The 24156-nt window shown below is 45.4% G+C and overlaps 1 protein-coding gene across 3 annotated transcripts in view; it reads left to right on the plus strand.

Annotated features, from left to right (window-relative positions):
* MACF1 (microtubule actin crosslinking factor 1) overlaps window positions 1-24156 on the plus strand; it is a 1225213-nt gene that overhangs the window by 242600 nt on the left and 958457 nt on the right. For all 3 annotated transcript variants that reach the window (XM_069223412.1, XM_069223414.1, XM_069223413.1), the window contains 6 exons: window positions 896-1008; window positions 1157-1263; window positions 1465-1584; window positions 3859-3954; window positions 5610-5737; window positions 5820-5913. In XM_069223412.1, the coding sequence (XP_069079513.1) occupies window positions 896-1008; window positions 1157-1263; window positions 1465-1584; window positions 3859-3954; window positions 5610-5737; window positions 5820-5913 (658 nt within the window). The remainder of the gene's footprint in view (window positions 1-895; window positions 1009-1156; window positions 1264-1464; window positions 1585-3858; window positions 3955-5609; window positions 5738-5819; window positions 5914-24156) is intronic.

The raw sequence follows: 24156 nt of genomic DNA on the forward strand, positions 1-24156 counted from the left end.
TAATAGTGCCTGTGTGTGTTTCTGAGAGTGTCATCACTGTGTTCCTGCTGTGTGTGTGCTTGGGTGTCCGGGGTTCTCAGCAATATGTCTTATCTCTGTGTGTATATAAAAGCGCCAGAGGGTGTCAGCCAAGTGTCTCTTTTCTGTGTGTTGTTGAGAACTTTCTGATGATGGGACAGTGCCCCTGCTCTTTGTGTATGTGGGCCTATGCCCATGTCAGCACTGTGTTCCTGCTTTCTGTGTATGTGAGCATATAGGGATATCAGCACTCTGTCTCTTTTGAATTGAGTCACACCCTGGCCTCCACTTTGAGTGTTTTGTTGCTGGCACTGTATGCCTGACCTGTGTGTGTGTGATTGTCTGATGACATCTGCTCTATACCCTTGCTGTGTTTGAGCGCAAATTGCATACCTTGCCCCTGATATGTATGTGTGTGTGTGTGTCAGCACTAGTCCCTTCTGTGTTTGTATGTTAGTGTCTGTAGGTGTCAGTACCATAATCTCTACTCTTTATGTAGTTGAGTTTCCAATGTTTTGTATCTGTGTGTCTATGGTTTATCTCTTGCTCTGTATATTTAGGCATCTACTAAATAAACTCTGTGCCTCTGCTTTGTGTGCTCTTTGATGTCAGCTCTCCGTTACTGTTCTCTGTGTGCATTGGTATCCTTTTGTGACTGCTCTCTTTGTGTTTGTGTGTCTCAGGCTGTTTGCATTTTGTCCCTACACTGTGTGTGTTTGTATTTAGGTGCCTAAAGTTGTCAGCAGTAGTCTCTATAAATGCTGTCATGAACAGCAGCCTGTGTTCCTGGTTAATGTGTATTTAGTATGTGTAACAGTGCCCTATAAATCTTTCAGTTTCGCCTTGTGGAGTTTTTATACTATTTGTTTTCTTGCAGACCGGATCTAGTGGACATGGAACGAGTTGAGATGCAGAGTAACCAAGAGAATTTGGAGCAGGCCTTCGAAATCGCCGAAAGGCTGGGGGTCACCCGCCTGCTAGACACCGAAGGTAAGAGAGTCTCTGATCCACGGAGGCCAGTAGTGCAACTGCAGCTGAAATGTACTGCCTCCCTGAAATACTCCAAGATGAGGTGTTCACAGAGTATTAAAGGAGCAATTACTTTCCTTCTCTTCCTAACTCATACCATTTTCCCCAGATGTGGATGTGGCGTCTCCCGACGAGAAGTCTGTTATCACTTATGTGTCCTCCATCTATGATGCCTTCCCCAAAGTACCAGAGGGAGCTGAGGGAATCAGTGCCACAGTGAGTATACAACACTCCGATGGGATTTCCCTGGTTATCAGCAGTTGAAATAACTCAGTCTTCTCTTTTCTGGTTCTAATCCTAAAACTGCTTTGGTTTGTGGTGTTTATCAGGATAATTTTACAGACTTTCCTTACTCCATTCTATTGGTGACTAGGCGGACCTGTGTGAATAAACTTTGTAATCTTTACTCTTCCCTAGGAAGTGGACACCCGGTGGCAGGAATACCAGAACAGAGTTGATTCGCTCATTCGGTGGATCAAACAACACACAATCCTGATGTCTGACAAATCCTTCCCACAGAACCCTATTGAGTTAAAAGTAAGTTTGAGGTTTGAGCTGGAGGTAGTTGGGGGCTCATCATAGGAAACTGCTTGGAAATGTGGCACTTTCTGAGAACAGTAGAGCAAAGCTAAATTTGAATTTTTAGGATGAGTTTAGAAAAGAGCAGACGTCAGCAGGCTTGTCATCCAAGTCAAAGGACGAATATTTGGCCCCAGATCTTCAGTTCTGTTTCCAGGTTCATTTAGAACTAATTTACGCATAAGGAACCCTACCCCCATCCCCAGCAAAGCTAGGAGCTTCCCTGTCAGAGCCAATGCAATACACTAATAATTTACCTGCATAACGAAAGTTAAAGACAAAGGTACTGTAAAAGGGGTTGTCTGTGACACATACTAGCTTGCAGCACTTTTTTTCCCGGTCCCCTATCTAAACAATGAAACTAAAAGATTTCCTTTTTTTCTGCCTAGATCATGTCTGCACATTGGAATATGTGGTTGGAAACATGACAAACGTTTTTAAACTGCACTGCATGTGTATAGTGGTTGGGATGCTGGTGGCTGCTGAGCCCAGAACCTTAATTCTGGAAAATGCAGTTTTGATGCGGTGAAGGAGCATCCCTCTGAGTGTAGGAGGGTGGCACTGCCACGCCATGATTTGAGTCAGCAGAGTGCAGTGCATTTGTGAAGCCTGTCCCTTGGAGCAGGGCTAATGATTTGAGGGATCATCTAAAAGTAGAGGAGCAGTGCTGAGGGACCCATATCCCGGCGGGGCAGAGGGGCAGATTTGAGGATGAGGGTAGGTCCGTTGGAGTGGTGGAGCAGGTGGCCAGGCTAAGGCTGCTTGGGTTAGGCATGTTAGGATGGGCTCGTATGTTGGAAATCTCCAGTCTCTCCTTTTTCTTATGCTCTACATTGTCACCACTGTTACAGTATCAAAATAATAATAGGAACATCCATTCATGGACTACACCCGTCAACTATACATTATCATACATTATCCAATACACATTTGTTAGATCAATATTACCCCATGTTTTGGAGCTCTTTATAAACAGCTATGTTCAGGACTATTTCTGTAACATATATGCTGCATTTATAAGAAGTAATGCTGAGACCCTATTTCATCTAAAATAAGAACTTAATTTACACTGGTTACATTTTGTTTGAATATGCTAAGTAATTTAATCTTTAGGTGACAGAAGCTTTCTTGTTCATTAAATTGTGCTAAAAAAAAAACAATGCAAAAATTAGATGTTCTATCTTCAATGCTCCATTTGATATGTCGTATTCAGTTTTCCTACTGCTTACTTCGGCTATTGTTGATTAACCATTTACTTCATCCTGCAAAGAGTAGAATAATGCAATAGAGATTCCAATCACAATCTTAGACAGGGAGATTCTCTGTCCCACTCAGGGGTATTTGGTGGGTTATGTGTTGAGGGCCCAACAGCATTTAATCTCTCTAAATAGATTCATGTGTAGATTGGATAGCCCCTTCAAGTCTCCAAGTACTCTCTTGTTAATTATGTCTGCTGTTGCATGAATATCTAAGAATGTAGTCTTCCTTGTAGTGGAACTTAAATGTATGTTGCAGTGGGCTGTGTGGGGCGGGGATATAGTTCGAACAAGCAAGATCTTGCCTGCTCTTGCAAGCCTTGTACATCTCATGATCCCCTCCGAGCATAAACTAGCACCTTTCTTCTAAGTTTCTTCAATATATTGGGCATGGTTGCTCCCCGAAAATGCTTTATTCCGTAGGATATATGAGAACCGCCTAGTAATGTGCTCTCGCCCTACTGAGAGAGTCCATAAACAAATGCTATCTTCTCACAGCAGCTGCTCAGAAATAGGAGTTTCACACAGGGAAGGGTGTCCCCATAATTATGGACAAATTAATAATATCAGGTCTGTATGTCATTGTTTTGATTCCCATGTCACTTAATTAAACCTCAAGTGGACCTTTATAAAATAGGAAGGGGGAATACATGTGAAGACTAATCACTTTAGGTTTAGCTTTTTCCATCTTTCAAACCAGACCGAAATTTTATGTAAGTCTTTCTGGAAAATCTCTTTAAACAGATCCTTAAATCTGGGTGCAATTTCTAATCCCAAGTATTTTATTTGCTCAGTGGTGTGAGTAATTTCTTGATGTGACTAGTGTTGACGATACATGTTGGTACGCTTTTGACATGGAATGTCATTGTGTGTAAGCTTGCCGTAGTAAGTGCATATGTTGTGTGCTGAGCAAGACATTGTGTGCTCCACTGTGTCCTTGACTTTTGAGCCTTGATAAATGTGTCTTCTCTTCTAGGCACTTTATAATCAGTATGTACACTTTAAAGAAACTGAAATACCTTCAAAGGAAGAAGAAAAGGGTTGGATCGAGAAGTTATATAAATTATTGGAGGTAAGTAAGAATTAGATGTTAAAATCCGCTAAACTGGAGAAGAGGCAGATGTATGTGGATTCCATTCTTGAACCATTCCCCTCCCAATACATTATCAAGGAGGATCATTGAGTTAAGATACATAGGAGCCTTTCAAGGGGACATTAAATCAGCAAGCAGCAGGATCATGCCCCTGGGCTGTACTGTGAAAGTATCTGTTTAACCCTGTGAAGCTCAGACCATGAGCACTGGGCTTTGCCTCCTTAGTTAATGGTTAATTTAAAACCTTTTTGCACCAGTTGTTTCTTTGCTTCTATCAGCTTTTTTTGACAAGCTTGTTTAGTGCTGCTTTTTCATGCTGTTTTTTGTTCGGCGCATAGGCTGCCATTAGTATGGCTTCATATAGCTGTTAGACAGCATGGTGGTGCTTTAGCAAGCAATTCTAGGTTTTTCATAACATGCACGTTATCCTCTGATGATATTTTCTGAGTAGTTTGGTCTTGTCCTGCATGAAATTGGAGTCAGTTGTATTTCTTGCTGGATTGTTGCAATATTAGATGAAATTAGTTTTATAAATAGGAAAGTGTCTTTTAATGGCACTGTACATCAGTGACGAAAAAACCATCAAATGGAATTATGTAATCATAGGCTTACTGAACCGTAACACATCAACAACTAACTTCACTGGAAATTACCAGAAATTTGTGGTGTGTTAGAATGGAGATGGTGTCAACCACCATAATTTGGCCATTTCAGTGATTGTTAGTGTTTAAAGTGCATTTCAGGGATTATATTGATCGATTGAAAGATAAATATTTAAAACATACATTTAATTGGGAAAGCCTGTGTGACCCGATGTCCTCAGGACAACAAAGTGATTTCTGACTTGTCTCCTCGGAGGTCTTCCAGTTGATGAAGCCTATTAAGATTTTGGGTTGACACCTTGAAGGTCCTCTGAACATCTTTTGTTTATCTTGAATGGTTTCTGAGCTGGCGCCTAAGATATCTTTGAGGTGATGAATACCTCTCATAGTTTGTGGATTGGTGCCTTAGAGACTGTTATGAAGATACAGCCTCTACTCTACACTTCATCAAGTTTGCGTGGTTTCTGGGTCATTGTCGGATGTCCACTGGAATGTGAAGACCTTTGGTGGTTTCTGGAATGACACACACAACTGCCCTGTAAATAATGCTATTTGGCGATTTTGTTTGATGCCTCAAAGTACCTGAGGGTTTCTGTGTTGCCACTGGTGTCTCTGAGATCCTAGGGACACATTGGTGGTGCTTCGGGTGATAACTTCTTCTGGTAATGTCTTAGTTGACAACTTTTTGGTGCTTTAGGCTTTTATGATCTTGCTTAATTTCTGGTTCAGTGATTTAGAGATGCTTGGGATGATAATGACCCTAATACTGGATTAGTTTCTTCTAGGAGAGGGAGAGGTTTGAGGGAGTGATGGCCCATGGTGGCTTCTAAGTTTGCATCTCAAGACCTGCTAAAGGCGATGAGGACCGGAAGAGAGCCTCATTTTCTTCTTTCTGTTTTGTTGCTTTAGATGCAAAAGGTGATGAAACCCTTTTGTGATTTCCATGTTAATACCTAAAAGGCGCTAGGAACAAAAACAGCCTCTTGCAGCTCTCTGGATTGCTGATGCCTATGATACTGTTCTTATTTGTAGGTCTGGATTGAATTCGGTCGCCTTAAGCTGCCCCCAGGCTGCCATCCTAATGATGTCGAAGAGGAGTGGGCCATGCTGATTGTGGAGATGTTGGAGCGAGAGAAGGCGCTGCGCCCAGCCGTGGAAAGGTCAGTAGGTTTTTTGAGGAGCTTTGCACTTCTCTTTTTATCTTTTACAGACTGTAGCTCACCTCTCTCTCTTCTGTAATAGGCTAGAGCTGCTGCTCCAGATCGCAAACAAAATCCAGAATGGTGCACTGAGCTGTGAAGAGAAACTGACCCTTGCAAGAAATACCCTGCAAGCCGTGAGTCCTCACCTATCTCAAATATTCCTCTTATGTTTGATCATCTTTCCTCAGCTTCCTTCCATAGCTGGTCCCATCCCTCCACTGCTCTATTTGTGGCCTCTAGGTTCCTCACTGCATTTTCGCATCTATACAGCCGTGTCCTCTTTCTATCCTGCTATACCCTGGTGGTTGTTTCTCTGTTCATGTGTTTCCCCAACTCTGTCCTCTCGTAGCACTTCTGTTTCTAATGTCCATCCTTGTTATTTGTATTCTGTTTGTTGTTTCTCTGGCCTATGGTATCCTTTTACTGTCCTCTCTGCTTTCTATTAATCTTTTCACTTTTTTTATGCCTTTATTTATTCATGCCTTCTTTCTTTCTGCCCCCCTGCTTTCCTTTTTTCTCTATCCTTTTTACCTTTCTTTAGTTGCCTTTCTATTCAGCATATTGTTTCGTGTCTTCTTTCCATTATTTTAAATTTTCTGTTGCAGTTAGACAAGTCCATTGCAGTTACTCCAGGCCTAAGCACATTGTTCCTTTTTACATTCAACACCTTGACTGTGAGTCAGTCATCCCTTTGAAACTTTCTCATGCACCTCCTTAAGGGAAGAATATCCTTCTTGAAACCCTCTATGCTTTATACCTCTTTTAACCCCTACTTTGCCATCTCAATGTGTGCAGAGCCAAGATCATCCAGTTTCTCTTTACCATAGCCTCTTTTTTTCTATGAGTTGAGCCTGTCTCATGCTCTCAATGAGGTTTAAATTCTGGATTCAAAGAGAATGACGGTCTGACCAGGGCTTAGCAAGTATCCAATTGCATTGCCTAAAAATATGACTGATAAACCCTGCACAAAAAAGAAAATGTCTTTTCAGAAGAGTCTTTTCCTATCAGAGGTAGCAAATAGAGTGCTTGTCACCTCGTCAGGTAGGTATGTTGGTGACACAATTAAATGTTTTTGAATGCGTTACTGAAAACGTTCCTTAATAAATTCAGTGTTTATTAACTTAAAGCCTAAAGTACTTTAAAATAGAATCTGATTATAAGCAGCCACTAACAGCTTTCCTTCAGGCTGCTCCCGAGGCACCCTGAACTTTTGTAAATGGACGCTGAATTGCCACTATTATTCCACTGTATTCCACTCTTTCAGTTTTCAGAGATAAAAATGTGTGTTCCACGGGGAAACTTTGCCATGTCTGGAAACTTAAACGTCTGTCACTGGTTTGGCACTGAGGAAGCACTATTTATGAAAGAAAACATTGAAACATCAGTGTTGCGCCGGAATGTCTCTCTCCAGGATTACAGGTCATATGAGGATGACTTAGAGGTGGGTGGGTTATAGGAAATATGCCTTTTAATTCTTCGCCAGTTGTCTTGAGATGTTGGCGCAGTTTGGTCAGCTTCAGGTTTGTGATTTATGCCTCCCTCAAGAACAGACTCTTTGACCTTGGTCCGAGACATCGTTGCCATCTTGGTCCAAACTTTGGCTCCGAGCCGACCAGCTCCCACCTCTACTTCAGTGCTGACGGAATTTCACTGACCAAAACGTTTGGTGCTGAAAACCACAGAACAGAAAACCTCGGAAAAGAAAGTCTCCGTCAGTCTTCAGCTACACCCTTCGCCTGTAGAACCCATTTTGGAGATGATGGATGCTCATCCATGCTGCCTCCCTATCCAGGAGGGTAAAAGGTGCATTGTTGCTTCGCCTGTCTTTCCAAGAGGCGTTGGACACTTTTCCTCCAAAGAAGACTACCAAGGAAAAAGCTACCAGCAAATACCTCACAAGCCTTTTCCTTGTGATCCACCCCTTTCTTCTCTTTCACCTCCCTACCCTCCTCATTCACCAGCCTCACATACTGCAGGAGATTATATAACTCAGTGATCCGCTTTATATACTGGGGAAGATTTGGGTGGGGCACAGCCGGACCTGGATCCATGAGACACATGTGACCCTGACCCCATATTGAACAGTGACCCATATTTGTACTTTGCATGCCCCGAACCACCAGAGTATAGTGCATCCTACCAGAAGGCAGTGGCAAGGGGGCGGCTGCTTTCCACAATGTGCAGCTGGACAGGGACCCTCTTGAGCAGGACTTCCTGTTCGATACTCTTACATCCACCCATATGGATATCCAATTTGTTCCTATGCTCCCTGCATGCTTCGTCACGCTGACCAAATTTTCAAAGAGCCCATTCTCTCTAGGGTTATCACCCCTAGAGTAGATAAGCAATATAAGCCTGCTCCCTCAGATCCTGTATACATTAGGTCACAGGTTCCTCCAGATTCTGTAGAAGCCACACTGCATTAAAACATGCCAATAGCCAGGTCACAGGCGGCTTTCCTCCTCCTGACATGGAGAGTAAAAAGTTACATGCTGCCAACAAAACAGTGGCTGCACTGGCAGCTAACCATTAGCGGATAGCCAATTCACAGTCCTTACTAACTAGGTATGACTGGGCTCACTGGGTTCGAATGGAGAAGCTCCTCCAGTTTCTTTCAGAAGAGCACCGCAAAAGAGGGCAGCAAATTGATACAAAGGGGCAAACCATAAGTTATAACTCCATACGCTGTGCCCTAAATGCCACAGATACAGCTGCATGCAGCATTAATACAAGTGTCTTGACAAGAAGGCATGTGTGGCTCTGAAGCGCTGGTTTCAAACCAGAGGTCCTGCAAGCAATGCTTAACATGCCCTTTGATAAGGACCATTTTTGGCCCTCAAGTGGATCCTTCCCTTGAGAAGCTGAAAAAATACATGAGCACATCTAAAGCCATGGGTGCTCTACAGTCCCCCCACACAAAGGAGCATTTTTCATCACCCCACCTTCAGAGGTGGTTACATATCCACATCCTCTGAGGTGTCTACTTCTCAAACCAGACAGCCCCCACCCTCGTATTCTAGGGTTTTATTTAGGGGGTCTTACAGAGGCAGTAACAACAAGGACTGAGGTAAGAGCACTGTCTTCTGAGGCTCTACCTCCACTGTAAAGCAGTGACTACCTCAGTCTTCCCCCTGCCCACTCCGCACCTGCTGGGGAACGGCTTCAAAATTTTCATTCAGAATGGCTCAACATCACCAAGGACCAGTAGGTCCTTTCCATTATCTAACATGGCTATTGTCTGGAGCTTATTGTCACTCCTCCAAACATTCCCCCTCGCTCTCACAGGCTATCCCACGAGCACCTCGCCCTTCTCAAACAAGTGGTTCAGTTCCTTCTTCTCAAAAGGGCCATCAAACCTATCGCCTTACAACACCAGGGATCAGGGGTATACTCTCTATACTTCCTCATTCCCAAAAAAGATGGCTCTCCCAGGCCGACCTCAGACCATTAAACCGGTACATTTTCACAGAACATTTTCATGTGGTTACTCTTCAAGACACTATTCCATTTCTACAACAAGGCAGCTTTATGTCAGCCCTAGGTCTAAAGGACACCTACTTCCATATTCCCATCCACCCTGGACTCCGAAAATACCTAAGATTCCTTGTTGCAGGCAAGCATTACCAGTTCAAAGTCCTGCCTTTCAGAGTGATGACTGCTCCCAGAGTCTTCAGAAAGTGCTTAGCAGTAGTTGCTGCACACCTCAGAAGACAAAACATGCAGATGTTCACATACCTAGATGACAGGCTCATCTTAGCCAGCAGTCTACCACACTCAGCTAACAGTGGTCATATGTCACACACTGGGCTTCACAATCAACTTTGCCAAATCCCACCTACAACCTCTTCAGATACAGCCCTATCTAGGAGCTACAGTTTTCAGTCACCTCCATTCTCAGAAGAATCACACATACACAGCCAGGACTATTATGCATCTGTATCTCCCAAGAATGGACAACGATTTTGCAGATCTGCTCAGCAGGATGCAGCAACAAGTCCATGAATGGGAACTCCACCCACAAGGCCTTCAAAAATACTTCTTCAAGTGGGGAACTCCACAGAAAGGCTTTTTCTCCACAGCAGAAACCGCAAAATGCACAAGCTTTGCTTCCTGATACCCACACCCTCTATCCAAGGGCAACACTCTATAGATGAACTTGTCAGGGATATTTGATTACGCTTTTCTACCTCTCACTCTCATTCCATTTCTGATTTGGAGGATCAGGCAGACATCTCACTCCATGATCCTTGTACCTCAGTAGTTCCCCATGAGAAGCTCCCCAACAGGCCGGGCCTTCTCACTCAAAATCAAGGACAGATCAGACGTCCAGACCCCAAGTCACTCAACCTTGCATTATGGCTCCCGAAGTCATACAGTTTGGTTTCTTAGGATTGCCTGTGGAATGTTTAGACATTATCAGATAAGCTCGTAGACCCACAACCAGAGCATGTTCTGTGGCAAAATAGAAACAATTTGTATGCTACTGCCTACCCAGATGTATTAATCCCATTAAAGCTACAGTTCAAGAAAGACATTGTTATATGTTCAATTTACAAAAAGCTAATGTTCGATGGCATCTGTCGCTGTAGATACGCATGTTCTGCAATAGCTCGCCATCTGGTGTTGGGCCGGAGTGTTACAAGTTGTTTTTCTTCGAAGAAGTCTTTCGAGTCACGGGACCGAGTGACTCCTCCTTTTGTCTCCATTGCGCATGGGCGTCGACTCCATCTTCGATTGTTTTTTTTCCGCCATCGGGTTCGGACGTGTTCCTGTCGCTCCGAGTTTCGGAACAGAAAAAATAGTTAATTTCGGAAGATTTTCGTCGGTATTGTTGCGTTCGGGATCGGCGTACTTACATTCAACACCGCATCGAAGATCGAAGAGCTCCGGTGCCCTTCGGGGTAGTTTTTCGATCCTCCGTCGGGGCCTGGTCGGCCCGACCGCGTGCTGAGGAACGCCGATGGAACGGACCCCTTTCCGTTTCTGCCCCAAATGCCACAATAAATACCCCTACACAGACCAACACTTGGTCTGCAACCTGTGCCTGTCACCTGAGCACAGCGAAGACACCTGCGAGGCCTGTCGTGCGTTCCGGTCCCGAAAAACACTCCGAGACCGTCGAGCCAGAAGACTTCAAATGGCGTCCGCACCGACAGCCCGACGGGAGTTCGAGGAACAGGAAGAGGAAGGTACCTTCTCGATCCAAGACTCAGACTCCGAAGGATTCGACGATACACAAACCGTGAGTAAGACGTCGAAAACCACACAAAGAAACATTTACAAGGCCCAGGGGACGCCACTGCCACCAGGCCATGGCTCAACCCATAAAATCGGTGACCGACCGTCGGCACCGAAAAAGGCCCAAACGGTGCCGAGATCGTCCGACTCCGGTCGAGACACCGGCACGCAGCCTTCTCGGGACCGAGAAAGTGCTGGAGACAAGCCTCGACACCGAGATGCCGGTGTGGACACGGCTCCACGCCGAGACAGCGGCACCGAAACAGATCGACGCCGAGAGGTTTCGGCCCCGAAAAGGAAAAAAGTCACCTCGGAGCCGAAAAAACACGCAGACAAAGTTTCGATGCCGAAACAAACTGCAAGCGACCCAGCTTCAGGCTCTTATACAGAAGAGCACTCGCTAACCTCCCAAATGCAGAAGCATAGGTTTGAGGAAGAGCTACAAGCAACTGATGCGGACCATACGCAAAAGCGTATCTTCATTCAGCAGGGGACAGGAAAAATAACCACCCTTCCCCCCATTAGGAGAAAGAGAAGGTTGGAGTTCCAGACGGAACAAGCACCACAACCAAAAGTGGTGAAAAGAGTTACACCACCACCCTCTCCTCCGCCCGTGATTAACGTTTCACCAGCACAAACGCCATCACACTCCCCAGCTCACACCACCATGAGCCAGGGTGACCAAGACCAGGACGCATGGGACCTATACGACGCCCCAGTGTCAGATAACAGCCCAGAGGCATACCCTACAAAACCATCTCCACCAGAAGACAGCACCGCGTACTCTCAGGTGGTGGCTAGAGCAGCACAATTTCACAACGTAAGCCTCCACTCAGAACAGGTCGAGGATGATTTCTTGTTCAACACACTCTCCTCCACCCACAGCTCCTACCAAAGCCTGCCTATGCTCCCTGGTATGCTCCGGCACGCAAAAGACATATTTAAGGACCCGGTCAAAAGTAGGGCAATCACACCAAGGGTGGAAAAAAAGTATAAGCCGCCTCCTACGGACCCGGCTTTCATCACAACACAGCTGCCACCAGACTCTGTTGTTGTAGGAGCAGCTAGAAAAAGGGCCAACTCTCACACATCTGGAGATGCACCACCCCCAGATAAAGAAAGCCGCAAGTTTGATGCAGCTGGTAAGAGAGTCGCAGCACAAGCTGCAAACCAGTGGCGCATCGCGAACTCCCAGGCACTACTTGCGCGCTATGACAGAGCCCACTGGGACGAGATGCAACATCTCATTGAACATCTGCCCAAAGACTTCCAAAATAGGGCAAAACAAGTGGTTGAGGAGGGACAGGCCATCTCCAACAACCAGATCCGCTCCTCCATGGACGCTGCAGATACAGCTGCACGGACAATTAATACATCTATAACTATCAGAAGGCATGCATGGCTCCGAACGTCTGGATTTAAACCAGAGATTCAACAAGCAGTTCTCAATATGCCTTTTAATGAAAAAGAACTGTTCGGTCCAGAAGTGGACACAGCGATTGAGAAACTCAAAAAAGATACGGACACTGCCAAAGCCATGGGCGCACTCTACTCCCCGCAGAGCAGAGGGAATTACAGCTCATTCCGTAAAACGCCCTTTCGAGGGGGGTTTCGGGGTCAAAGCACACAAGCCAGCACCTCACAAGCCACACCGTCCAGTTACCAAGGACAGTATAGAGGAGGTTTTCGGGGACAATATAGAGGAGGGCAATTCCCTAGAAATAGAGGAAGATTCCAAAGCCCCAAAACCCCTACTACTAAACAGTGACTCACATGTCACTCACCCCCTCCACACAACACCAGTGGGGGGACGAATAGGTCATTATTACAGAGCATGGGAGAAAATCACTACAGACACTTGGGTTCTAGCAATTATCCAACATGGTTACTGCATAGAATTTCTACAGTTCCCTCCAAACATACCACCAAAAGCACAAAATTTAACAACACACCATTCCAATCTCCTAGAGATAGAAGTGCAGGCACTATTGCAAAAGAATGCAATCGAATTAGTGCCAAACACACAAATAAACACAGGAGTTTACTCACTGTACTTTCTGATACCAAAGAAGGACAAAACACTGAGACCAATCCTAGACCTCAGAGTAGTCAACACTTTCATCAAATCAGACCACTTCCACATGGTCACACTACAAGAAGTATTGCCATTGCTAAAGCTGCACGACTACATGGCAACTTTAGACCTCAAGGATGCTTATTTCCATATACCAATACACCCATCGCACAGGAAATACCTAAGGTTTGTATTCAAAGGAATACATTACCAATTCAAGGTACTGCCTTTCGGATTAACAACCGCACCAAGAGTCTTTACCAAATGTCTAGCGGTAGTCGCTGCACACATCAGAAGACAGCAAATACATGTGTTCCCATATCTAGACGACTGGCTAATCAAGGCCCATTCGTTAATAGAGTGCTCAAATCACACAAATCATATCATACAAACCCTCTTCAAACTAGGGTTCACCGTCAATTTCACAAAATCCAAAATTCTGCCACGCAAGGTACAACAATACCTGGGAGCCATAATAGACACATCAAAAGGAGTAGCCACTCCAAGTCCACAAAGAATTCAAAATTTCAACACCATCATACAACGCATGTATCCAACACAAAAGATACAAGCAAAGATGGTATTACAACTCCTAGGCATGATGTCATCATGCATAGCCATTGTCCCAAACGCAAGACTGCACATGAGGCCCTTACAACAATGCCTAGCATCACAGTGGTCTCAAGCACAGGGTCACCTTCTAGATCTGGTGTTAATAGACCGCCAAACTTACCTCTCGCTTCTGTGGTGGAACAACATAAATTTAAACAAGGGGCGGCCTTTCCAAGACCCAGTGCCACAATACGTAATAACAACAGATGCTTCCATGACAGGGTGGGGAGCACACCTCGATCAACACAGCATACAAGGACAATGGAACGTACATCAAACAAAACTGCATATCAATCACCTAGAACTTCTTGCAGTTTTTCAAGCACTAAAAGCTTTCCAACCAATAATAGTTCACAAATACATTCTCGTCAAAACAGACAACATGACAACAATGTATTATCTAAACAAGCAGGGAGGGACGCACTCCACGCAGTTAAGCCTGTTAGCACAAAAAATTTGGCATTGGGCAATTCACAACCAAATTCGCCTAATTGCACAGTTTATACCAGGGATACAAAACCAACTCGCAGACAATCTCTCTCGAGATCACCAACAGGTCCACGAATGGGAAATTCACCCCCAAATACTGAACACTTATTTCAAACTCTGGGGAACACCTCAGATAGACTTGTTTGCGACAAGGGAGAACGCAAAATGCCAAAACTTCGCATCCAGATACCCACACAAACAATCCCAAGGCAATGCCCTATGGATGAACTGGTCAGGGATATTTGCTTACGCTTTTCCTCCTCTCCCTCTCCTTCCTTACCTGGTAAACAAACTCAGTCAAAGCAAACTCAAACTCATATTGATAGCACCAACTTGGGCAAGGCAACCCTGGTACACAACGCTGCTAGACCTATCAGTGGTACCCTGCATCAAATTGCCCAACAGGCCAGATCTGTTGACACAGCACAACCAAAAGATCAGACACCCAGATCCAGCATCGCTGAATCTAGCAATCTGGCTCCTGAAATCCTAGAATTCGGGCACTTACAACTTACCCAAGAATGTATGGAAGTCATAAAACAAGCAAGAAGGCCATCCACCAGGCACTGCTATGCAAGTAAATGGAAGAGGTTTGTTTGCTACTGCCATATTAATCAAATACAACCATTACACACAACTCCAGAACATGTAGTGGGTTACTTGCTTCACTTACAAAAATCTAACCTAGCTTTCTCTTCCATTAAGATTCACCTTGCAGCAATATCTGCATACCTGCAGACTACCTATTCAACTTCCCTATATAAAATACCAGTCATTAAAGCATTCATGGAGGGCCTTAGGAGAATTATACCACCAAGAACACTACCTGTTCCTTCATGGAACCTAAATGTTGTCCTAACTAGACTTATGGGTCCACCTTTTGAACCCATGCACTCCTGCGACATACAGTTCCTAACCTGGAAGGTGGCATTTCTCATCGCCATTACTTCCCTGAGAAGAGTAAGCGAGATTCAGGCGTTTACTATACAGGAACCTTTTATACAACTACACAAAAATAAAGTCGTCCTAAGGACCAATCCTAAATTTTTGCCAAAGGTTATTTCACCGTTCCATCTAAATCAAACAGTGGAACTTCCGGTGTTCTTTCCACAGCCAGATACCGTAGCTGAAAGGGCACTACATACATTAGATGTCAAAAGAGCATTAATGTATTACATTGACAGAACAAAGAACATCAGAAAGACTAAACAACTCTTTATTGCATTTCAAAAACCTCATGCAGGAAACCCAATTTCAAAACAAGGTATAGCCAGATGGATAGTTAAATGCATCCAAATCTGCTACCTTAAAGCTAAACGACAGCTGCCCATTACACCAAGGGCACACTCAACCAGAAAGAAAGGTGCTACCATGGCCTTTCTAGGAAACATCCCAATGCAAGAAATATGTAAGGCAGCCACATGGTCTACGCCTCACACATTCACCAAGCATTACTGTGTAGACGTGTTATCCGCACAACAAGCCACAGTAGGTCAAGCTGTATTAAGGACATTATTTCAGACTACTTCCACTCCTACAGGCTGATCCACCGCTTTTGAGGAAATAACTGCTTACTAGTCTATTGCAGAACATGCGTATCTACAGCGACAGATGCCATCGAACTGAAAATGTCACTTACCCAGTGTACATCTGTTCGTGGCATCAGTCGCAGTAGATTTGCATGTGCCCACCCGCCTCCCCGGGAGCCTGTAGCAGTTTGGAAGTTACCTTCAATTATTTATATATGTATCATCTGAACCTTAAATAAGTGCATACTTAGTCACTCCATTGCATGGGCACTATTACTACAATTCAACTCCTACCTCACCCTCTGCGGGGAAAAACAATCGAAGATGGAGTCGACGCCCATGCGCAATGGAGACAAAAGGAGGAGTCACTCGGTCCCGTGACTCGAAAGACTTCTTCGAAGAAAAACAACTTGTAACACTCCGGCCCAACACCAGATGGCGAGCTATTGCAGAACATGCGAATCTACTGCGACTGATGCCACGAACAGATGTACACTGGGTAAGTGACATTTTCATTAGCTTACACTTCTATTTGCTTACATCTTGCAGTTATAGCTGCATATCTACAGAACAGACAACATAGTTCCTTGTTCAGAGTCTCAGTCATCAAAGCTTTCCTGGAAAGCCTTAAAAGGTTATTCCACCCAGAGTGCCTCCTGCACCCTCAATGTAGTGCTTACTAGGCTCATGGGCCCTCCTTTTGAGCCACTTCATTCATGTCCTCTTCAGCACCTTTCTTGGAAAGTGGCGTTCTTAGTTGCCATCACATCACTCATGTGCTAGTGAGCTCCAGGCCCCAATCTTAGGCTTAGATGAACCTTTCTCCCAAACTCATAGTGACATTGTGGTCCTTTGCACAAGCTCGAAGTTCCTTCCTAACATGGTTTCCCAATTCCATATCCAACCAATCCATTGAGCTACCAGTCTTCTTTCCTCAGCCTGTCTCATTTGCAGAAAGCGCTCTTCACACCTTAGATGTTAAACAAGCACCTACGTTTTACATAGGCAGAACCAAAGACTTTAGGAAAACTAAGCAGCTCTTTGTAGATTTTTCACTACTTCACAAAGGCAGTCCAATATCCAAACACACCATAGCAAGATGAATAGTTAAGTGTATACAGACTTGGTATGCTAAAGCAAAGAGGCAGTTACCTGTTTCTCCTAGAGCACATTCTAATAGGAAAAAGGGCCCACTATGGCTTTCTGTGGAAACATACCTATAGCTGACATTTGTAAGGCAGCTAGCAATATGTTCTACACCACATACATTTACGAAGCATTATTATGTGGAAGTACTAGCACATCAGCAAGCCAATGTAGGTCAAGCTGTGGTACAAACACGTTTCCAGTCAACAGCAACTCCCACAGGCTAGCCACCACTTTTATGGAGGGACTGTTTTACAGCATATGGAGAGCCTTTATATCTACAGCCATACATGCCTTCAGACAGAAAATGTTACTTAGCTAGTAGGCATCTGTTTGTGGCATGTAGTGCTGTGAATTCACATGTGCCCTCCCTCCTCCCTGGATGCCTGTGGCCATTCCAGGTACTTTATATGTGTATATACTTGCACATATGTAGTTACATTTGCATGGCCATCTCCTTCTTTATACTTCTTCTACACTACTGTTCTCACCCACCTGCGGTCAAAGAAGTCTGACAAACTACTTGATGCCTATGCGCAGTATCACTGAGAGGAGTCGCCGCTTGATCCAGTGACTCGAAACACTTCTTTGACTAAAAACAACTTGCAACACTCCGGGCTCAACACAAAATGGCAGGAGAATGTGAATCTACAGCACTACATGCCACAAACAGATGCTTATTGGGTAACATTTTCTTTTCTCACCTAGCACCCTTCCCTGTAGGAAAGTGCCCTTTTTGACATGATCACCCCTACTTTTTGCTCTAATAGTGCTGCTGTTTGACTGAGAATGCACTGGGTCCCTGCTAACGAGGCCCCTAGTACCAGTGCTCTTTCCCTCGAAACAAAATAAATGTCTAATTATAACCCAGTTGGCAAGGTCTTTAGCACCCCTGTAAGTCCCTAGTAAATGGTACACCTGCTACCTAGGGCATGGGTACTAAAGAGTGTCCCTAAAGGCTGCATCATGTATTATGTCACCCTAAGGAACCCACACCCAGACAGCATGCAGACTGCAGTTACTGAGTGTGTGAAATGGTGCACACCATTAAAAAAATGACATGACATACTCACTGTGTGCCATGCTAAGGTACACTGCATATACTATATGTAAGTCACCCCTTCAGCAGGCCTTATAGCCCTAAGGCGGGTTGCATTTTATTATATATATACCCTACACCCCCATTAAACCCCCCTTAATTCTGTATTTAAGGGTACCCCTGACACCAGGACTTCAGATTTGACTACCTGGGAACAGAAGGATTAAGAAGAGTAGTCACTGCGAGAAATGAGTAAATAAACCAATACTTGATGCCAAACCCCGTCTTGCTGCTGGAATCTTGACAATTGCACTGGCCTTGCTCATCCAAAAGCTGAGCATCCTGCCACAGCTATGGAGGACTGTCCAGGACTTCAGCAACCATGCTGCATCTCCCTTGCGACAGGGGAGCTACCCCCTGCATCTGCAGGCACCAGCCGCACTTGGCCTGTTTTTTCATTGTGCTGGCTATCGAGGCCACAGAGGGAGCATTTTGCCAGGAGGAGGTTGTCGTGAGTCCAGGTCGTCAGCCCCATTGCTTCACTAAGTCTGACGACGCTAGACCCTCTCAGAGTCTCCCTGCACCAATGCATTAGGGTACTGGAGCCTTTGCATCAACCAAAGTTTGTTGAGTGTCCAGCCTGGACACCACCGCTGCCGAAGCTGACCTGCTGTCTAGGGACTTCATGACCGAAGAGGCCCAAAATGAGAGTGGCACTGCTTTCTTGTTTTCTTTTCCTCTCCAGGCACCAAACCAAAGTGGGAGCCTGTAACACAAGTGACTCACTGAACAAAACCTCTCTGCACCCAAGCCCCACAGCCAGATTCACAGAAACCAACTGTGTCCCCTTGCTCCAGAGACCCCCCACAGGCCAAGCCCCACGTTGTGTTCTGTTGGACTTGTCCCCAAGACCCCCTTTGGCGACTGTTGTTTTGACAGGTCCTTTAAATTTTAGCCACACTCGAGTCTACCATTGCGACTAGCACCTTTGCATCCGGACATAGCAGGGCAGGTTAACCGAAGCTGCAGGTGGTTCTTTTGACCTTGTCCTTAAGTCCTAAAGTCCGTAAAGTCCTTCAAGTAAACCTATGCAGTGCATGTTTCTCCTATAAAATAACATTACCACGTTTGAGGCTCATGTCTTAAATCTGACAGCTCTGTTGTTTTCACTGTTTTCTTGGCAAATCAATAACATCTAAAGTACTTACCTGATCCCAATGATATTGGTGGTTAAATATATATGAAAATCGCTGTTATTATTCTAAATTGGTCTTGATTTCTTTTCGAATGTGCGTCTCATTTATTGACTGTGTGTAAAACAAATGCTCAACACTCCCCTCTGATAAGCTTTTGCTGCTCGACCACACTACCAGAAATAGAGAACTTGGGATTAGTAAAGTAAGCTCCTGTAAACCAATAAGGGGCGTCTGGACGTTTTGCGTGGTGTACCCTAAACATTGGTGCACGACATAAAAAAAAACAGCTTCCTACACACCCCAGACAGGCTGGGCTTGGGCAGTGAATCCAACCACTCCTGCAGACAGAGAACCCAAAAGGCTTTTGGCAAGCAAATGTGTTCTTCCACCAGTACAGTAGTACAATCCAGTACAAAAATGCTGTTTGTTTGCTGGGTCGTTACACATATGGACCATGGCTATCAAGATCTTGCCAGTAGTTCTGGAGTATTTTCGAACCTTTTTTGTCTCATAAAATTTGTGATGGACAGGATGGGACCTTATATGTTATCTGCACTAGTCTGTATACTGTGGATTGCCTTGAAGGACAGTAGGAACTAGTGTTGTACTTCGTTGACACACGTGGATGCATTCCACAGGATTTTCCAGCAATGTGCAGGCCCCCCTCTTCAATAATTCCTTTGAGGGTTCTTGCCTTCTCAGTGACTGAACAGAATCTGTTGGAACCCTTTAAGGGCAGTGAAGCTACGGACTGTTGACCCCTGCTAATCAGTTCCCGCATCAGTTTAGAAAGTTCAGTGGTTATTCTAGAGGACTGGCATGAAGACAGAGCCAGCCTTTCCAACCAGTGTAGCAGGCACTTCAGTCCTTTTGAGGCAGTGTATGTGGGTCTGGCAGGCAGCATACTGGCCTGCAGAGACATTAGTCCTCCAATTCCTCTTTCCCGTCTGCAGCCTGTTCTTAACCACTTAGTGGCGAATGCCCGACCGATATGGATCAAGATTCAGAATGACCTCCTAGATTGGTGATCCATCATGCCAGACAGATGGATCTTACAAATAGTTTAGAATGGCTTTGTCCTAACTTTTCCACCAGAGTGAATTACTGATGAACACCTGTGCAAAATGTTACAGGAGGTGTGGCTATTTTCCCCCAAAGGTAACATCAAAAGGGTTGTCACTCTTGCTGTTTCTGTTTTTCCAGAGACGGATGAGGGCCTCAGACTTATTTTAGACCTCAGGCCTTTGAATGCCTTCCTTCAGAAGGTCAAATTCAAAATGCGCACACTGGCCCAGATCCTATCTGCTCTGGACCTGGGAGAATGGATGGTGTCCTTCTACCTACAGGATACATATTTTGTATATACCCATCGATCTTGCAGTCCACCAGAAATTATCTGCTTTTCAAGGTCGGCCAGGTGCATTTGAAATATGCTGTGCTCTCTTAAAGCCTGACCAGCGCCCATTGGGCACTAACGAACGTGATGGTGGTGGCCGATCTTTGGAGTTTGAAGGTATCCATTTTCCTGTACCTCGATGACTGGCTGTTAAAGCTTACTCCCCACAGTGGGAATCTGGGTTTTTGTTGCAGTAGTCCTCCCCCCACCTTTTCCCTGGTATTTGTTCTAATGTTGGCTGGAGTGCACTGGTTTCCTGCTAACCAGGTCCCCAGTGCCACTGTTCTTCCCCCCAAGCAAGGTAACTGGTCGATTGATCCCAATTGGCAAGACCTTTAGCACCTTTGTAAGTCCCTAGCATATGGTACCCCTAGTAACTAGGGCATACATACTAAAGAGGGTCCCTAAGAGCTGCAGCATATCTTGTGCCATCTAAGGGACCCAGCACCAAACTCATGCTGACTGCCACTGCTGGCTGCATGAGAAGGTACTCTAAAAAGCGAAAACAAGACATAGCAAACACCCTGTGTGCCATGTCCCCCAAAACTCCCAAGGCAGTGTGTATTATATTACATGTGAGAACATATCTGCATGAGCATATATGCCAGTGTGCTGGCCTGTTCAATTACTGACAGTACACGCGAACAGGGAAGCCGTTTTAAGGTATGTACTGGACACTGGTCAAAACAAGTTTCCCAGCTACATAATGGCTTCACCGAAACCTATGGAGATGGGTATCAAACACCTCATATTAATAAACCCACACTGACTCCAGTAATGGATTTATGAATACATGCACCCTGGGGGTATCTTGGAGGTACCCCTTGAAATCCTACCAATTACTAGTCTGCTGGCTGACTGTCCTGACAAGCCTGCCACCACAGACGAGTTTCTGACCCCTTGGAGGTGAGAGCCTACACTCTCTGAGGTCGGAAACTATGTTGTCACCTCCTCCAAGCAAGATGACTGCTAATCAGCATGTCAAGGCTTCAAAGACCTCCACCGCCTTTGAAATGCAGCCCGGCTTCTCCCGAACAGGGAAAAATGTCAACCCCTGCCCAGGGCCCATTTGGTACCAGGGAGGTGGGAAAATTAGTCCGCAGGTGTGTTCATCCTCAGGCTAGTACCGCCCCTAAAAGGGGCCCCCGGAAGTGCACACAACTAAGAAAATGCCACCATCTTGTTTTTTGGTGGAATTATGTCCTTTGGGTCAGGATTATGCCCACTTCCCACAGGAAGTGGTCATATAGAGGGTATGGTCACTTTAAAGATAATTAGCCCATTGCTACTACCGGTCACTCTGTAACACCCCTAAATACAATATCTACGTGGCACCCCTGATGCCCGGAACTCAGATTTGATGGACACAAAGAAGGAGTGGACAAAGAAAACTGCTGATACAAGAACAGAGGAGCAACGGCTGACATAGTGCCAACTCTACCAGCCTGCCAGATGCCCCCGACAATCGTAGAGAAACCAACTCGTCCTGCCTGCTGTGCAGACTCCAAGAAACCTGGAAGGCTGCCAGTGCTTCACAATTCACCAGAGAACTTTCTTGGAGTAGAGGATCTACTCCCCTGCAGCTGCAGGCACCAAAGAAGCATGGTTCAGTTCACCATCCTTCCGGTTCACGGTCCGGCCCCCTACCAGGGCTACTGACACCTCAGCCACCCAGGAATATGTTGGCTTGCTCCCACAGGTCAGATCCATCCTCCTTCCAAGTGTGGGGACACCAGGACCGCATAGGGTCTCACAGCACCAATACCTGTAATACCTGACCCCTTGCAGCAGCCAAGGCTTGTTGTGTCCAGCCCAACACCAATGCCGAGGAAGACCAATCTGTACATCTAGGGACTTCAGGGACAATAAGCCCCATATTGAGTGTTTGCTCCTTTTATGCAGATCCAAGACAAAAAAGGAGCCTCCGACCTCCATCACCTCAAAAGTACCTCTGCACCTGTGACCCACAGCCCTGGTCCAAGGGAGGCGACATGTCAATGGGCTCCTAAGATCCTCTAAGGCTGAATCCACTCTTGGGTTTGCCCAGACTGGACTCCCAGTTGTCGCCTACAGACTTTGTGCATGCCACCTCAATCTCGAGTATCTCCCACAGCATGAACCTGACACCTAAAAGCACCACTCCACCCTAGCCCCACAGCCCGAGGAGAAGTGGACCAATAGTGTCCCTGTGTGCCTGATTATCTAAAGGACTAAGCCCCCCTATGGGTTCGCCCAGACTGGCCCCCCCAGTCCCAACTAGCAGCCTCTTTGCGAATGGACGATTTCCTATTAAAGTTAATAGTACGCCTGACATTGTAAAGCACCTCTGCATCCAGATGCCCCTGTGTCTCCTGAAGTGATCTATTGATGCTGCCTTGGACCTTGCCCCATACTTAACTGAAGAAGAACAGTCCTGTAAGTCGTTGCTAAGTGTCCGAATGCAGTATGTGTTTCTTTTCCTGTAGGATAACATTAGGTTACCCGAAGCAAAAAAAAAAGCACCTCTGCACCGGATGCCCCTGAGCTTGCGTGTTCGTGCTGCCTTAGACCTTGCCCCATACTCACTTTAACTCCTGAAGACTGGTCCTGTAAGTCATTGCTAAGTGCCAGAATGCAGTATATGTTCTTTTTCCCATAGAATAACATTAGGGCACCCAATGCTGAAAAGCACCTCTGCACCCGGACACCCCAGTGCCTCCTGAAATGATCTGATGGTGGTGCCTTGGACCTTGCCCCATGCTCACCTTAAGTTCAGGAGAAGAGTCCAATAAGTTGCTGGCAAGTGCCCGAAAGCAGTATATGTTTTTCCCCCAAAGAATAACATTACCGATCCAGAAATTGCTCTGTGTGAACTTTTGAAACCTATAAAAATTCCTATCTTGAAAAAATACTTTCCCGATTTTGATGATTTTGGTAACCAAATTCATATAAAGGTCTGTGTTATTTTTTTAAATTAGTGTCAGATTTCCTTGAGTGTGTCACTTACTGCCTTTGTGTGAGCAATAAATGCTTAGCACTACCCTCTGACTGGCCTACCTGCTTACCCTACCTGCTTGCCCACACTACCACAGAGAGCATTTAGGTTGTCATTTGTGCCTTTGTCAGCCAATTGGTGTTTTCCTGGACCCTTTACACAGTGTACCTCATTTTGGTCCCCTATATAAAGAGACAGCTTCCTACAGCCACAATCAGTCTTGGCAATTTTTCTGCCCTTGAAGGCCTTCCTACCATCCATCAAGGGGAGGCTGCTACATTTTCTGATGAAAAAGACCACTGCCATGTGGTACTACAACAATGAGGGCGGAGTGGGGTCTGGGTCATGTATCAAGAGGCTTTACATCTCTGGAGGCGGCTGGAACTCCAGGGCATTTTCCAGATCATGACCTGCCTAACAGGGTCCCCGAACACTAGAGCGGAAGAACTGAGCAGGTGGTATCGGGCAGATGAAAGTGGTGCATACATCCCTTGGTGGCACACTGTGCTTCCAACAGTAGGGAGAACCAGTGCTAGATCTTTTCAACAATGTTGAGAACGTGCAGTGTTGAAGTTTTGCACATTGTAGTTTCCACAAGAAGACGCATTAGGAGATGCGTTTTGGCTGGTATGGAACACAGGACTCATGTGCACATAACTGCATTGCCCTTAGTTCTGTAGAGGA

The sequence above is a fragment of the Pleurodeles waltl genome, chromosome 3_1 (assembly GCF_031143425.1).
Source record: "Pleurodeles waltl isolate 20211129_DDA chromosome 3_1, aPleWal1.hap1.20221129, whole genome shotgun sequence".
NCBI classification, from domain to species: domain Eukaryota; kingdom Metazoa; phylum Chordata; class Amphibia; order Caudata; family Salamandridae; genus Pleurodeles; species Pleurodeles waltl.